The sequence below is a fragment of the Thermothielavioides terrestris genome, chromosome 5, assembly GCF_000226115.1.
Source record: "Thermothielavioides terrestris NRRL 8126 chromosome 5, complete sequence".
In the NCBI taxonomy this organism is placed as follows: Eukaryota; Fungi; Ascomycota; class Sordariomycetes; order Sordariales; family Chaetomiaceae; genus Thermothielavioides; species Thermothielavioides terrestris.
The window spans coordinates 1,960,168-1,974,797 of NC_016461.1; the positions used below are offsets into that span (position 1 = coordinate 1,960,168).

General features: G+C 59.0%; 7 protein-coding genes across 7 annotated transcripts; 4 read left to right on the forward strand and 3 right to left on the reverse strand.

Annotated features, from left to right (window-relative positions):
- Positions 1-93: 93 nt before the first annotated feature.
- THITE_2121633 (uncharacterized protein) lies at positions 94-1,724 on the reverse strand. The gene is made up of 4 exons (XM_003656622.1): positions 1,468-1,724; positions 1,281-1,406; positions 1,082-1,200; positions 94-991 (listed from the first exon to the last, which is right to left on the reverse strand). Exons 1-4 carry the CDS (start codon positions 1,517-1,519, stop codon positions 290-292), a joined length of 999 nt encoding a protein of 332 aa, XP_003656670.1. The 5' UTR covers positions 1,520-1,724; the 3' UTR covers positions 94-289.
- A 426-nt stretch (positions 1,725-2,150) lies between these two features.
- Positions 2,151-3,478, forward strand: THITE_2121637 (uncharacterized protein). Its single transcript, XM_003656623.1, has 3 exons — positions 2,151-2,515; positions 2,584-2,939; positions 2,997-3,478. The coding sequence occupies exons 1-3, from the start codon at positions 2,260-2,262 to the stop codon at positions 3,315-3,317; spliced, it is 933 nt and encodes a 310-aa protein (XP_003656671.1). The 5' UTR covers positions 2,151-2,259; the 3' UTR covers positions 3,318-3,478.
- A 515-nt stretch (positions 3,479-3,993) lies between these two features.
- On the forward strand, positions 3,994-4,558 carry THITE_2147178 (uncharacterized protein; the record flags this gene model as incomplete). The annotated part of the gene is made up of 3 exons (XM_003656624.1): positions 3,994-4,083; positions 4,232-4,314; positions 4,474-4,558. 3 exons carry the CDS (start codon positions 3,994-3,996, stop codon positions 4,556-4,558), a joined length of 258 nt encoding a protein of 85 aa, XP_003656672.1.
- A 748-nt stretch (positions 4,559-5,306) lies between these two features.
- THITE_2131815 (uncharacterized protein) lies at positions 5,307-6,305 on the reverse strand (the record flags this gene model as incomplete). Its single annotated transcript, XM_003656625.1, has 1 exon — positions 5,307-6,305. One exon carries the CDS (start codon positions 6,303-6,305, stop codon positions 5,307-5,309), a length of 999 nt encoding a protein of 332 aa, XP_003656673.1.
- Positions 6,306-7,435: 1,130 nt separating this feature from the next.
- On the forward strand, positions 7,436-8,683 carry THITE_2081698 (uncharacterized protein; the record flags this gene model as incomplete). The annotated part of the gene is made up of 2 exons (XM_003656626.1): positions 7,436-8,464; positions 8,537-8,683. 2 exons carry the CDS (start codon positions 7,436-7,438, stop codon positions 8,681-8,683), a joined length of 1,176 nt encoding a protein of 391 aa, XP_003656674.1.
- Positions 8,684-8,794: 111 nt separating this feature from the next.
- THITE_2147180 (uncharacterized protein) lies at positions 8,795-9,235 on the reverse strand (the record flags this gene model as incomplete). Its single annotated transcript, XM_003656627.1, has 2 exons — positions 8,795-8,989; positions 9,056-9,235. The coding sequence occupies 2 exons, from the start codon at positions 9,233-9,235 to the stop codon at positions 8,795-8,797; spliced, it is 375 nt and encodes a 124-aa protein (XP_003656675.1).
- Positions 9,236-11,015: 1,780 nt separating this feature from the next.
- THITE_127365 (uncharacterized protein) lies at positions 11,016-14,628 on the forward strand. The gene is made up of 3 exons (XM_003656628.1): positions 11,016-11,318; positions 11,431-14,212; positions 14,271-14,628. The coding sequence occupies exons 1-3, from the start codon at positions 11,201-11,203 to the stop codon at positions 14,362-14,364; spliced, it is 2,994 nt and encodes a 997-aa protein (XP_003656676.1). The 5' UTR covers positions 11,016-11,200; the 3' UTR covers positions 14,365-14,628.
- Positions 14,629-14,630: the final 2 nt, after the last annotated feature.

The window sequence follows — 14,630 nt, forward strand, 5'->3', positions numbered from 1 at the left end:
TGAGTGCCAAGCATGGCTATTTTCACCACACCGAGACAAGCATGAGTGAAGTCTTGTTCAAATCTCCCATGTATTGCTCTGCAGTTTATCTACCTATCCCCACCCAAACGCCAGTGAAAGCAAAAAAGCGGCGGTAAGAATGTACTCCCAAAAGCCGCCATGAAGAAAACCTCCTCCATGTTTCTCTAACTTCGCGGCCCCACACTCAACCGTGCTCGCAGACTCGGCGACCACGATTCTGCGCAGGACCGGACGCCCTCACGCCTCCTAAAACCCAACAGGACCAGCCCTAACGCCGCGTCTGCGCCGCGTAGCTCGCCCGCAGAGCCATGATCTGCTGCCTCTCCGTCTCCGGCAGCTGGTCGATCGTCTCCTGCGGCAGCTCCATGACCGCGCGCATCAGCGCCTCCGGGTCCTGCGCCACCGGTGGCGGCGCCTGGGCCGCCGCTGGAGCAGGGGGGACAGGAACAGGAGCAGGAGCAGCAGCGGACAGAGGCGGCGCATAGCCACCAGCAGCAGCACCCGCCACCGGCGCCACGACGGGCGGCGTGCCCGTCCCGACGCCGACGCCCAGCCCCATCCCTACGCCACCGGCAGCAGTAGCAGCAGCAGCAGTGGCGGCGGTGGGAGGCTCGAGCACGGAGGTGATGGCCTCGGGCGTGACCAGGCCCATGATGAGCAGGGCCTGGAAGACGGCGTAGCTGAGCTGCGGGGCCTGGGCGAGCAGCTCGGTGGCGCGCGCCGGGTCGCTGGTCGCCAGCGTCTTCATCTGCTGCAGGATGTCGAGCAGCTGCGCGGGCGGTAGCGTGTTGAGCGTGCGCGAGATGGCGTCCGTGCACGTCACGCCCGGCGGCAGGTCCTTGCCCTGCGGCAGCGGCGGGAGGGTGGTGGAGGTGGAGGAGGAGAAGCCGCCTGCGCCGGGACCGGCGGCCGCGCTGTTGCCGTTGGTGGTGGAGGGGTTGGCGTAGGTGCTGGATGCGCCGGCGCCGGTCTGGGGTGGGTTGATTGATGGTTAGCCAGTATGGAGGGAGGAGGAGAGAAGGGGGGAGAGGGGGAGAAAGAGAAAGGGCTGGTGGCGTACTGCTCCATCGCGGTCGCGATTGTCGTCGTCGCTGACCGTCTCGTTGCTGAAATCGACGCGCAGCTTGCGGCCCATGACTTCGTGGTCGTTCAGATTTCGGACGGCTGATGCGGCCGAGTCTAAGCAAGAAGAAGAAGAATAAGAGTCAGCAAGCGTCCAGTTAACTGGAACAGTCAATGGGTGGCAGCGAGATGCGCACCGTAATCTGGGAATTCCGCAAAGCCGAAGCCCTTAGGACGGCCGGTCTCGCGGTCGTAGACAAGGCGGAAGTTCAACACCCTCCCAGCGCCGCTGAAGAGCTCTGTTATTTGCTCTTCGGTCAAGCCTGGCCCGGGCGCGTTAGCTGAGTTCAGATGGCAGAGCGGAGGACACAACACGGCGCTCACCATAGGGGATATTGCCCACAAACACGACCCGGGACGGCTGTCGGGTAGACATTGCGACAGCGGAGTGGCCAACAGCCCTGCGAACAACCGGCTCTGCGCCTAGGCCTGTGCTAGAGACTGAAGATGTGCGGAAGTGGAATTGGAATCAAGATACGATATACGGGCTGGCGACACAGCGCAGCGCGCACTGGCAAGGGTCACGTCTGGAACGGGAACTGGGACTGAAACTGTCACTGAGACGGGGTAGCGATGAAGGGTGAGTGCCCAGGACCAAACAAAGGTGGTGGCAGGAAGCAGAAACGATGGAATTTCACCAGAGGAAGCAGGCTACCAGAGATCACAATTGGGTCTGGTTTCCCAATATCTCCTTTCACTTCTTGCCTCGCGTGAAATCCCCTGCTCAGACAGTTTGAAGTAAAAAGGAGCAAAGCAGCGGGTTGGCGTCAGACTGGCTAATAAGTAGTTAGTAGTCTTTGAACAATGGCGGAGTCCAATTCATTGATGTTGAATACCTTATTATGCAGTAGTTACATCTGAGTAGGAAGAGATTCAGTTCCTGTTGTATGTGCGAAATGATCTGTACGGATTACGGTAATTTATGTACTGCTCGTGTACGGATAATGGGTGGGCCATCGGTCCCACGCTCGGCTCCGCATTTTCAAGCACTGGCCACTTTGCCAAGCGCAAGAAGCTGCGGCTTGATCGTAGGTAAGCTGTTTCTCCACCGCGCAAACCCGAGCGGGCTGCCGGCTTGCGAGAGTCTCAACACACATTGCCACATTAGCAGCCAATATGTCGAACCGCAATCCGTTCGAGGAATACGCCAACCGGCTCCGTGCAGCGGCACGAACCAGCGGCGGCCGTTTTCCGGGCGGCAGTGGTGGGCTTCCCGGCGGCCCTCGGAATGTCGGCGGCGCCGTGGCCGGCCTCCTGCTGCTCGGCGGCGGCGCCCTGCTCTTCCAGAACGCCCTGTTCAACGTCGACGGTGGCCACAGAGCGATCAAGTACCGGAGAATAAGCGGTGTCAGCAAGGACATCTACGGCGAAGGTGCGGCATTCTACCTGCCTCCCGGCCGATGCCTGGTTCGAGCTGAGCTGACGCTGACGCCACTGCAGGAACCCACTTCGTCATCCCGTGGTTCGAGACGCCCATCATCTACGACGTCCGCGCGAAGCCGAGGAACGTCTCCTCCCTGACCGGCACGAAAGATCTCCAGATGGTCAACATCACCTGCCGTGTGCTGTCGAAACCCAAAATTGAGGCCCTTCCCCAGATCTACCGGACCCTCGGCCAGGACTACGATGAGCGCGTGCTTCCGTCGATTGTCAACGAGGTGCTCAAGAGCGTCGTTGCCCAGTTCAACGCCAGCCAGTTGATTACCCAGAGAGAGATGGTCGCCAAGCTCGTCCGGGACAACCTCTCGCGGCGAGCGGCGCGCTTCAACATCCTGCTGGACGATGTGTCGCTGACGGTACGTTGGAGCAAGCGTGTTGGTTTCCAAAAGTCTTCCTGCTAACCCTCGATGCAGCATCTCGCCTTCTCCCCCGAGTTCACGGCGGCGGTCGAAGCCAAGCAGGTTGCTCAACAAGAGGCGCAGCGTGCCGCATTCATCGTCGACAAGGCCCGGCAGGAGAAGCAGGCCATGGTGGTCAAGGCCCAGGGTGAGGCCCGGTCTGCCGAGCTGATCGGTGAGGCGATCAAGAAGAACAAGGCGTACGTGGAGCTGAAGAAGCTGGAGAACGCGCGGGCGATCGCGGCGCTGCTGCAGGAGGCAGGGGGCAAGAACAGGCTGCTCCTCGACTCGGAGGGCCTGGGTCTGAATGTGTTCGAGGATCTGGAGAAGAAATAGGGTGGGGAGAGAGGGTAGATGTGGGCTTGGTGGTGATGGACAATCTCCGCTGTACGTTAATTTGGAGGATGGCCGGCAGTCCCCTGTGTAACAACATGATTTTGCATCCGCGTGGTTCTGGGTCTGCCAGGTTCGGTTGGAGTTTGATATGGAGTTCCTCGATGCTCTCGAACCACAGTACCCTACCCCCCTGCTGTTGTTCGTCACCGATCGGGACGCCAGATCCCCCTCCACTGTAGTACTTGTAAGACGTATTGCTTAGACGACACACCAGCTTTATTCTGGAGTGCGGCTCCATCTCGGCAAGCACTGCGGCTTGAAATGAAATCTGGTTTCGCCAGACCCGTCCCCACTTGCTGCACGGAAGTCATACAACTGCGCAACATCCAAACAGCTGCCGCAAGTGCAAGCTGCCCCACCAAGGTGCCCCTCCTCAACTGCCACACTGCTGCTGCCTTCACAGCCCTCTTTCTCGGCAACCGATCTCACGAAGCTATTGTGGACCACGCGACTCCGACGCCGCCGAGCTCATCATTCTCAGCAGAATACGAAGCCAGAAACGGGCATCATAAAGCCAAATCCGCAAAATGCTCATCAAGTAAACGAGCCAGCGGCCCCGCATCCCTCACCCTCCAGCTCCCCAAGACAGAATCCGAATACAATTACAGATACAGAGATGACTGACACGCCCCTCCTTGCGACGCAACCCAGGGTCCGCACGCTCACCGGGAAGGAGATCGAGCTCAACGTGGAGGGCTCTGATCAGGTAAAACATGGCCCCTTATCCCCTTGCACAGTGCCAAACTCACCCACTGTGTCTGCCCACCCCTCCTCCTCCTCTTCCTCCTCTGTTGGGTTATATCGCAACCTGCCCAAAAGCACGCATGCATGCTCGTGCTGACCTGTCGCTCCAGGTCTCCAAGATTAAAGAGCTGGTCGAAGAGAAGGAGGGCATCCCGCCCGCGCAGCAGCGCCTCATCTACGGCGGCAAGCAGATGTAAGCCCTCCCACATCAACCCACTTCTCCCCCTCCCAGAGACTTGCCCCCACCCCCCCTCCCCCCCCCCCTCTTCCTCCCCCCTCTTCCCCCACGGGACCTTCTTGATGCGCTGTTCATGCCTAAACAATCACGTGCGTGTCACAAACGCAACGACAGGGTCGACGACAAGACGGCGGACGACTACAGCCTCGAGGGCGGCGCCACGCTGCACCTGGTTCTGGCGCTCCGGGGCGGGCTATGAGGGAGATGAAATGAGCTGAGCGAGTTCAGGTTGGGAAGCCGAAGGGGGGAGGATGGGTGGATAGGCGGGCGGAGAGGGGGGTTTGGGAGGTGACGGTGGAGGGCGAATGAAGGGCTTGTGTTTGAGGGAGGGATGAGTGGTTTCCTGCTCTTGCTGCTTGGGCTGCGAGCGCTCGTCGGCTCGGCTAGCTGCGTTGGCGACCGGGTCTTCCCGAGAGGACAAAAGAATCTGGGGTCCGGCGGCCTTCCTCTGGGATGCGGCCTTTGTCGCCTTCGCTGGACTACTCGCAACATCGAGACTACTTCAGCACATTCGAGCCTGGTGTTTGACGCTTGGTAGTCCGAGCGGGAGCAGAGATGTGTGGTCACTGCGGAAGTGGCTGAAATGGCTTCGTGGCCGCTGGGTATCTTTGATAGACGAACGGCTGACGATTGAGACGTTTACACATAAAAGAACCCCGACGCCTGTGACATGAATCCTCCTTGTATGAAACTTTATAGGAACTGTATCCCTCCGCCGACCGGACCTGCTCCCAACCTGATATACCCGAGAAATCCCATCATATATACGTTCGCTTTCTCTTCCTCTGCGGAAAAACGCCGGTCCAACGAACACACCCTGACTAGAAACTAAGATGTCCTCCGCGATGGCGCATCTTCCGATGCACCGTACATGTACCCCATTGTACAAAGGAAAAAGAAAAAAAAAAAAAAAGAAAAAGAATTGTCCCTCCAGCCAGTCCAGCCGACTAGGAGGGCCGCAGCCGCTTCCTCGGCGGCGAATCGGGCTCGGGCGCGGGAGGCGATCGAGCGGCAGCGGCAGCGGCAGCGGCAGGCCCGGCGGAAGACGGCACCGACACGCGTCGGACCACGCTGTTGCTGGCCGGTGCCGCATAGAGAAGTTGAGGGCGGCGAGGTCCGGGAAGTTGCTTCGGAGCGGAGACCGAGGGCAGAGAACTCTTCGACTTAGCAGGCGCCGACGTCGAGGTGGCTGGCTTGTCCTCGGGCTTGCCAATGAGATGGTCGCCGAAAAGGTCGTCGCCGAACAGGTCGTCGTCGTCCAGGATCTGGTCGTTCTGATTCTCCATGGCATCGACCAAGTCGTCACTGTCGATGATGGTGCGTTTGAGGCGGTTTTTGGCCGCCATCGGGCGCGGGGCTCGGATGACGGGGGCTGCGGGCTCGGGCTGGCGTCGCTTCCGGGCCTCGGTGGTTACGGCTTTGCTTGGGTTTTTGATCCGGCTGTCCGCACCGCCGAAGGCGACATGTTTACGGTAGGTGGCGTCCCGAATCAGGTCCTTTCTGGCTTTCTTGAACCAATTCTGCTTTCCCGGTGGCTCGGCGAGAAGATTCCTTTTCCTAGGCCGTGGTAGTTGGTTTGCGCTGACAATGGTGGATCGACGGCTGTCCTGCTCTTCCTGCTTGGTCGCTAGACTTTGCGACAGCTTCGCAGTGGCAACGGCAACTTCTTCGTCGTCAAGCTTCTTGTAGGCCGCGTAGACCTTGTGCCAGGATCTTGGATCCTTGGGGGTGAGGTTGTGGCGAGCAGAGAGGATCGGAAAATCGCGGTTGATGAGGCGCTTCCAATGTTCTGCGGTTTCATCGTAGATGTCGTCGCTGTTGAGTTCCAGGGTTCGAAGGTGTTCGGCCGACTTCACGGCCCTGAGTATCTGGCGAGTGTACTGAGGCGCCATGTTTCCCAAATCTGTTATAGCAGTGACGTGCTGCATCACGACTGAGAGCGCCATTTCGACAAGAGAGCGAGGACCTGGCATGATGGAGAGAAAGGTGTCTGCTGGCGGCAGACGGCGCAATAAATATGCTGCGAAGCGTCGTCACAACAGTCACAATAGGCACAATAACCCCACTTGCTTTGAGCATTGCATCGGCGCGGCGAGCCTGCGTCGAAGCAAGGCCGAGCATGATCCGATCCCCTGACTCCTCGAGTGACGCGGCTCGGGCGTGTTCGAGCTGCAGTTGTCCGGTCGATGAGCCCAAGGGTTGCGTCACGTATGCCGGGATTTTGAGAGAAGATGAGCATCCAAGTCCGGTCTTGCATGCAGCTGCTGTCTGCAATGCAGTGTTGTGAGAGGCAATCAAAGGAATACCCTGCAAGGTTGTCGACACATGAGGTCGATGTGAGGCTCTCGTCAAATGCACGACTAATACACACAAATACGGAAACCTCCCAGGTCTCTATCTTACTAGTGTACACGCTTGATTGTGGTGACCGCGGTAACTTCCAGGTTAATCTTTGAGGAATATTAACGATTACATGTACGGAATACGGCCCTGTCGAACTTCACACAGCCGACAGCGTAATCCGTAAACAGAGCAGCTGTTGGTCGGTAACTTACGGCAGTAAGTTGCGCACACAGCCTCGGCGTGGCGTGTAACCTGCAGGGTATTCAGGTAAGTATGTCACGCGGCCAGATCGGTTGCGTTCTGCATGCATACACTGCGTAACTGAGGTGGATAATGCGTATGTGTATGCAGCTCAATTTTTTAGACTGTGCTTGTTGTTCGTAGGTGTTGTGTTGATGCACACTGCACGCCCTTTTGCATCCAGAACAAGGCGTAAGAAATTCGGATACAGCATGGATGCTTTCATCTGTGTAAAATACCTACCTGTGCAGCTGGGCTGTGTGGGGCAACTTCCTAATAGCGTTAGGTTTCAATCCTACCCATTCAACGACACACTGCAAGGGCCAGGGTCATTCAGCGGTCGAGAATGCCAAACTGAGAGCTCGATCTTCAATCGTCGTTTGGCGGAAGCATATCCGATGCGAAGTCTGCCAACATCAGCCATCGCAGACTCCTTGCCGACCTTGACTCGTCTCTCTGTCTCCCGACCGAGCACCGCTAACCAATTCCTAAAATGGCCTCCTGGGGCCTGCTGGACGACAAAGAGGAGAACGAACTCCACAAATCCCGACTTCTCAACGTCGAGGAGAAGCCGTTCAAGCGCATCACCAAGCGCCTCAACACCCTCCACTCTCTGACCGCCGCTCGAGCCCGCCAGGCGCCAACACCGCCGCCCGAGACAAACGGAATATCCCCGCACCAGCAGCCCGATGGCGCCTCCCCCGCCACCGGCGGCAGCGGCAGCGACGCGGCCGCCGCCTTCTCCCCTGCCGACCTCGCCCAGCTCAGAGAAGACATCACGCTCGACTTCGCCGCCTTCGACAGCAGCATCGCGCGGCTGCAGTTCCTGCTGACGGCCAACGAGCGCGAGCGCGAGCGGTACGCGGCGGAGCGGCGGCGCATCCTGGCGGCGTCGCAGGCGGTGCGCGACAGCACAGCGGCGCTGCGCGCGCAACTCGAGGCGGCGCGGGCGACGCTCGCGCAGCGGCGCGCCTTCGACGAGCTGGCCGACGCCATCACGAGCAACCCGGCGCTGCGGCCGCGCGCCGAGCAGGCGGCCAACCTGCGCAAGCTGCAGGACGAGATCGCCGAGCTCGAGGCCGAGCGCGAGGCCTACGGCGCCACCTGGCACGAGCGCCGCGAGCAGTTCGCGCGCATCATGGACGAGAGCATGAGGCTGCGGAGGCTGATCCGCGACGAGAAGGAGGAGGTCGAGCGGCGCGAGGGCATGGATGACGATAATGAGGCCGGAGGCACGCCGCGGCCTTCGGGGGTGGCCAGCCGAGGGTCGACGCCGAGGCCGGAGGGCGGGTTGGCGCCGAAGGGCGGGGCCGAGAGCGGCGATGTGGGTGGCACGCCGCGGCCGGTCTCGACTACGGGCGGGAGGACGCCGGCGAGGGAGAGCCCCGCACCTGGACAGGAGGGTGCGAGCTTCGCCATCAAGCGGGCCACGGATGTGGGAACGAGCTTTTCGCAGATGGGTAGCCAGATGGGTAGCCAGATGGGAAGTCGCGAGGGCTCGGTTGAGATGGAGACCAAGTCCGTGCAGGAAGAGGAAGAGGGTGAGGAGAGAGAGGAGAAGGGTGAGCGAGAGGGTGAAAGGGGTCTTGAGGAGGGAGAACAAGAAGAAGGAGAGGATGTCGACATGGTGGAGGTTAAGGACGACAGATCGGAGCCTGACAGCCCCCTAACGCCAGTCCCGGCGGACGACACGCCGCAGATTGTGGTCGACGGGGAGGGAGACACTATGGACACGACATAGGGCGTCGTTATAAGGCAATGTGTGGGGGGTTATCAGGGAGAGCTGCTGGATAGTCGTAATTATATTCAGTCGCTCGCCAGCGACCCTGCTACAAACGCTGACCTCGCCCCGTTATATCTCCTCCTGCTCCTCCGCGGCGAGTTTCTGCCCGGACGCGAGCGCCTCCTTCGCCTTCTTCAGCTCCTCTTCGGACCCTGTTCCGTCGCTCTCCGAGATGGCAATCTGCTCCTCGAGCTTCTCCACCGCGTCCGCGATGCGCTTCCTCAGTGGCCCGAACACGGCCTTGGTCTCGTCCAGGGCGGTTTTCTGCGGCGAGGGTTAGGGTTTGAGCCACAGACATGGGCATTCACTTCATGCGAGCACACAACGCACCTCCTGCTTCAGGATGTACTCGGCGTTGCTGTCCAGGTCCGGGCTGTTGTTCTCGATGTCCTCCTCCAGCTTCTTGATGCGCTTCTCTTGGTTGGCCTGCTCTTTGTGGTAGTAGGACTCTTCCTTGACCAGGCGGTTGACTGCTTGCGTTGCGATGGCGAGGGGAGTTGGGGGCGCCATTTTGCGGACTGTGGAAAGCAGTTTGCAGGAATCCGGCGAAATTGAGCAAACGGACAAGTCCAACTTGTGTGAAGTTCCCAGAACTTGGATGAGGCTGGTGCGACTGACGCCTGCCTGATCGTGATCGGCCGCGTTGTTGACTTAGTGGGGTTGGCGGGGTAAAATCCTCTGCTGCTGCACCAGAGATGTACCTGCCAATCAGGCTTTGAGTTCCAGGTTGAGTTGGAAGACATCTGATACACTATGTCGTGTGCCAACCCAAAACAGGCGTCCGTTCGGAACGCACTCTGTCTACCCAACGTACTATAATGTGTACTCCGACAATCCCCCGTAGGCCAGGAGGGAACTTCGGACCTTTTGCAGGTACCATCACCGAATCCGTCCCCATCCCCAATATTGATCTTCAACTCGTCATGTCGTCGCCACTGACCTCCGACCCGCCAACACTGCCGGAGGAAGCAGCCCGTTTTCTGACATAATGGCGACCTTCTGGCCCGAGTTCTCCGACAGACACCGCGATTCCGCCGCGGAATACATTGCCGAGACTCGAGTCAATATTCTCCTGTCTGAGATCACTGGCGATGCAGCCGTCAAAAGATTGGTGACGCTTCGAATACGCGGGCGACCGCAATGATGTCGAGGCCATTCACAAAGCCTTCCTTGAGCGGTTCCCCCAAGCCCCCGTTACCCATCCGGCGGCGGCTCAGCGGCGGCTGCCAAGTTCAAACGGGCCATCGGCGAGCCCTTGGAAAGGTACCTCAAGCGTGCCGAGGATCTCAACCGAAAACTCACCACCAAAGAGGCCAGGAGAGTTCCAACAAATCGCTTGCTCCAAGGTATATGTGATGGAGCGAAAGATTCTCACCTTTAAACCCGAGTTGTAGACCTCCTTTACGTTAGGAAGAAGCTCGTTTTTAGTAACGGGCGATATTGTCTGGCAGCGGGCGCCACCTTCACAGACATATACGACACGATTCGAGCATGCACCCGGCTGTTTGGTGAACGTGCAGAGAAGCTGGATGAAGGTGACGAGCATGACAACATTCGCGGAATCCCCAGCATAATATCGCATGACTCAGAAGATTCTCGAATCAACTGCGAGTCGCTCGTTCGGGCCATTCATTCAATCATCCAGGAGCACCAGCAGCAAGCTACTGTGTAGGTTGCGTTACTCTTCTGCAGGCCTACGCCTCTCTCGCCAACCTAGGGGTGTCAATGTGATGTACTGTAACTAAGGTACCTACAGATTACAAAGCACCAAGGCACCTCCCTACCGCGAAGGTCCACAGGCCCATCCAGATCAACAGCAAGCTGTCTTCGGAGGCGTGCGGACCTGCTGAGACACCTCGAGGACTCAACGCATAACGTCAAACGGGCAATGGCTGGATGAAGTTTGGAAAATATTGCCGTTCTCGCCCAAGACGTTCAGGACAGGTGGGGGTTTGACCAGAAGTCTTCCAAAGCTGTGTAACGAACTTACGCTGGCGCTGGGAAGCTGAGGCAGCGAGCACCGAAGTACGTTCTTTTCGCACGGACTGCATCGAACTGTCGGATCCGTGACAGCCAGGACCCACCTTGTCCGCCTGCTTGGCGTCGACAGATAGCGTTAGCGTAGCCACCAGCACGTGGGGTCCGACAGGGGCAACTTGGCCGCATCGGCTTCCGTCCAAAAGGATGCCGAGACGCGGCGACTTCGAACTGGACACGTCGTGCAAATAAATCCGCGTTCCCGGACGACACTCCTTTTCAAGGTGTGCAGTTGTTTCCGATCCATTGCATTCGCTTTCAGGCTTCGTCCTTGAACGGGTTTCTTGTTACAGTCTCCTTCTTTGCCCAATGGCACTGTTGTAACCTGTCGCTTGTCTCGAATTACGGAGGAGTTTTCGGGTTTTGGTTGTCCACCTCCATTTCGGAAGCCGCTCTTCATAATTAGACACGCCCCGCTGCAGGCCAGGGCCAGCAGCCATGGAGAACGCATTCGCAAAGCCGATCGACGAGGTGCTTGGCACCCTCGGAGTCGACGTGACAACCGGCTTGAATGACGAGCAGGTCGCCAGGCTACAGGCCAAATACGGCAAAAATGGTATGTAGTATAGTGGCCCTTCGAGTTTCCTACCCCCCCTTCCCCCTTCATCCCCCCTTTCCCCCCCAACTCCTTGCGACCCTTGGTGGCTGATTGCGCTTTTCCCGAGCAGCCATTGCCGAGGAACCGCCCACGCCCCTGTGGGAGCTCATTCTCGAGCAGTTCAAGGACCAGCTGGTCATCATCCTTCTCGGCTCCGCCGCCATTTCGTTTGTGTTGGCACTTTTCGAGGAGGAGGGCGGGTGGAGCGCGTTCGTCGACCCGGTTGTCATTCTCACCATCCTGATCCTCAATGCCGTCGTGGGCGTCTCCCAGGAGAGCAGCGCCGAAAAGGCGATCGCTGCGCTGCAGGAATACTCGGCCAACGAGGCGAACGTGGTGCGCAATGGCCAGATTCACCGGATCAAGGCGGAGGAGCTTGTGCCGGGCGACATCGTGGATGTCTCCATCGGCGCGCGCATCCCCGCCGACTGCCGACTCGTGTCGATCCAGAGCAACAGTTTTGCCGTTGACCAAGCCATCCTCACCGGCGAGAGTGAGAGCGTCGGCAAGGACCCCCGTGCTGTCGTGAGCGACGAGAAGGCTGTGCTCCAGGACCAGGTCAACATGTTGTTTTCGGGCACGACTGTTGTGACCGGCCACGCCAAGGCCGTGGTCGTTCTGACCGGCTCCAAGACGGCCATTGGCGATATCCACGAGAGCATCACCGCGCAGATCTCCGAGGCGACCCCCTTGAAGCAGAAGCTCAACGACTTCGGCGACCAGCTCGCCAAGGTCATCACAGTCATTTGCGTCCTTGTCTGGCTCATTAACATCCCCCACTTCAGCGATCCCAGCCATGGAAACTGGACTAAGGGCGCCATCTACTACCTCAAGATCGCCGTCTCCCTTGGTGTAGCCGCTATTCCCGAGGGCCTTGCTGTCGTCATCACCACTTGTCTCGCCTTGGGAACGCGAAAGATGGCTGCCAAGAACGCAGTCGTTCGGAGCTTGCCCTCCGTCGAAACCCTGGGTAGCTGCAGCGTCATCTGCTCCGACAAAACCGGCACCCTGACCACAAACCAGATGAGCGTGAGCAAGATCGTCTATTTGAACAGTGACGGTACCGATCTGGAGGAGTTTGACGTCGAGGGCACAACCTTCGAGCCGAAAGGCGACATCAAGTTCCAGGGCAAGGTGGTTGCGGATCTCGCCCAGGAGTCCACGACGGTGCTCCAGATGACCGAGGTCGCTGCCCTCTGCAACGAAGCCCGGCTTGATTACCACCCGCATTCGGGAACCTATTCCAACGTGGGCGAACCGACCGAGGGTGCCCTCCGCGTCATGGTCGAGAAGATCGGGCCCCGCGCTCCTTCCGACTGCCACCCCCAGGATCGCGTACATTACGCCAGCTCGTGGTACGAGAAGCAGTACAGCCGCCTTGCCACGTATGAGTTCTCGCGTGACCGGAAAAGCATGTCGGTTTTGGTTCAGAATGGAAGTGAGCAGAAGCTGTTCGTCAAGGGTGCGCCCGAGTCCATCATCGAACGGTGCACCCATGTTCTTCTGGGACGCAACGGCAAGAAGCTTGCTTTGAACCGCAAGCTCGCCGAGCTACTCTTGAAGGAGGTCGTCGAGTACGGCAACCGGGGTCTCCGTGTCATCGCTCTGGCCAGCCGCGACCAGGTCAATGATGATCCCCTTCTCCACAAGGCCAAGTCCACGGCCGAGTATGCCGCTTTGGAGCAGAACCTCACCCTTCTCGGACTTGTCGGCATGCTGGATCCACCTCGCCCGGAGGTCCCTGCTGCTATCCAAAAATGCAAGGAGGCCGGCATCCGAGTCATTGTTGTCACGGGCGACAACCGCAACACGGCCGAGACCATCTGCCGGCAGATCGGCGTGTTTGGCCCCAACGAGGACTTGACCGGCAAGAGCTTTACTGGTCGCGAGTTTGACAACCTCAGCCCGAGCGAGCAGCTCGAGGCAGCCAAGAACGCTTCTCTGTTCTCCCGCGTGGAACCCACCCACAAGTCCAAGCTTGTGGACCTGCTCCAGTCGCTGGGCGAAGTTGTGGCCATGACAGGCGATGGTGTCAACGACGCCCCCGCCTTGAAGAAGGCAGACATCGGCGTGGCCATGGGCTCGGGTACGGATGTGTCAAAGCTCGCGGCCGACATGGTGCTGGCTGACGACAACTTCGCTACCATCGGGGTCGCCATCGAGGAGGGACGCTCCATTTACAACAACACCCAACAGTTCATTCGCTATCTGATTTCCTCCAACATCGGCGAGGTCGTCTCCATCTTCCTGACCGCCGCGCTGGGCATGCCCGAGGCTCTCATCCCCGTCCAGCTGCTCTGGGTGAACCTCGTCACGGATGGTCTGCCGGCCACCGCCCTGTCGTTCAACCCGCCCGACCACGACATCATGAAGCGGCAGCCAAGGAAGCGCGACGAAGCCTTGATTGGCGGCTGGTTGTTCCTCCGGTACCTGGTCATCGGGACATACGTCGGTCTCGCCACGGTCGCCGGTTACGCCTGGTGGTTCATGTTCTACTCGGAAGGACCCCAGATCAGCTTCTACCAGCTGTCGCACTTCCACCGCTGCGCCGCCGAGTTCCCCGAGATCGGCTGCGAGATGTTCACCAACGACATGGCCAAGGCCGGCTCGACCGTGTCGCTGTCCATCCTGGTCGTCATCGAGATGTTCAACGCCATGAACGCCCTCTCGTCGAGCGAGTCCCTCCTGACGCTCCCCGTGTGGGAGAACATGATGCTGGTGTACGCCATCGGTCTGTCGATGGCGCTGCACTTTGCCTTGTTGTACATTCCCTTCCTGCAGACCCTCTTCTCCATCCTGCCGCTCAACTGGGCCGAATGGAAGGCAGTGCTCGTTATTAGCGCGCCTGTAATGTGAGTAGCGGACCCTGTCGTTCGATGATCCTGGACTCAGCTAACCAACCCTTCACAGTTTCATTGACGAGGTCTTCAAGTTTGTAGAGCGGGGGTTCCTCGATCGGAGTACCGCTCGTGGGCTGCCCAAAGGCAAGAAGAAGGAGCTGTAGAGAAAAGCCCGGCATGTAGACAATCCGATAGATCTGATTGTAGTACATAATGAGGGTATAGACCGGGGTGGATGTCCAGACATCACAATGCACAGCAATCATGGAAGGAGAGCAGATGCTACGCGGCCTCTCTTGCAATATCGACCACGGTGTCTCAAGATGCGTTTTAGTGTTAACAACGCCCCAGCTGCCCCAGCCCAACCATAGCAAGCATGTGATCATGCGCGCCAAACCATCAGTCCCCCTAACCGTTTCCAAACGCATCT

Coding starts and splice junctions, on each gene's coding strand:
- THITE_2121633 (XM_003656622.1), bottom strand. CDS start 1,519: ATGTCTACCCGACAGCCGTCCCGGGTCGTGTTTGTGGGCAATATCCCC. Junction 1,407..1,467: donor TGTGGGCAATATCCCCTATG/GTGAGCGCCGTG, acceptor CGCCCGGGCCAG/GCTTGACCGAAGAGCAAATA. Junction 992..1,081: donor ATCGCGACCGCGATGGAGCA/GTACGCCACCAG, acceptor AACCCACCCCAG/ACCGGCGCCGGCGCATCCAG.
- THITE_2121637 (XM_003656623.1), top strand. CDS start 2,260: ATGTCGAACCGCAATCCGTTCGAGGAATACGCCAACCGGCTCCGTGCA. Junction 2,516..2,583: donor CAAGGACATCTACGGCGAAG/GTGCGGCATTCT, acceptor ACGCCACTGCAG/GAACCCACTTCGTCATCCCG. Junction 2,940..2,996: donor TGGACGATGTGTCGCTGACG/GTACGTTGGAGC, acceptor CCCTCGATGCAG/CATCTCGCCTTCTCCCCCGA.
- THITE_127365 (XM_003656628.1), top strand. CDS start 11,201: ATGGAGAACGCATTCGCAAAGCCGATCGACGAGGTGCTTGGCACCCTC. Junction 11,319..11,430: donor GGCCAAATACGGCAAAAATG/GTATGTAGTATA, acceptor TTTCCCGAGCAG/CCATTGCCGAGGAACCGCCC. Junction 14,213..14,270: donor GTTATTAGCGCGCCTGTAAT/GTGAGTAGCGGA, acceptor AACCCTTCACAG/TTTCATTGACGAGGTCTTCA.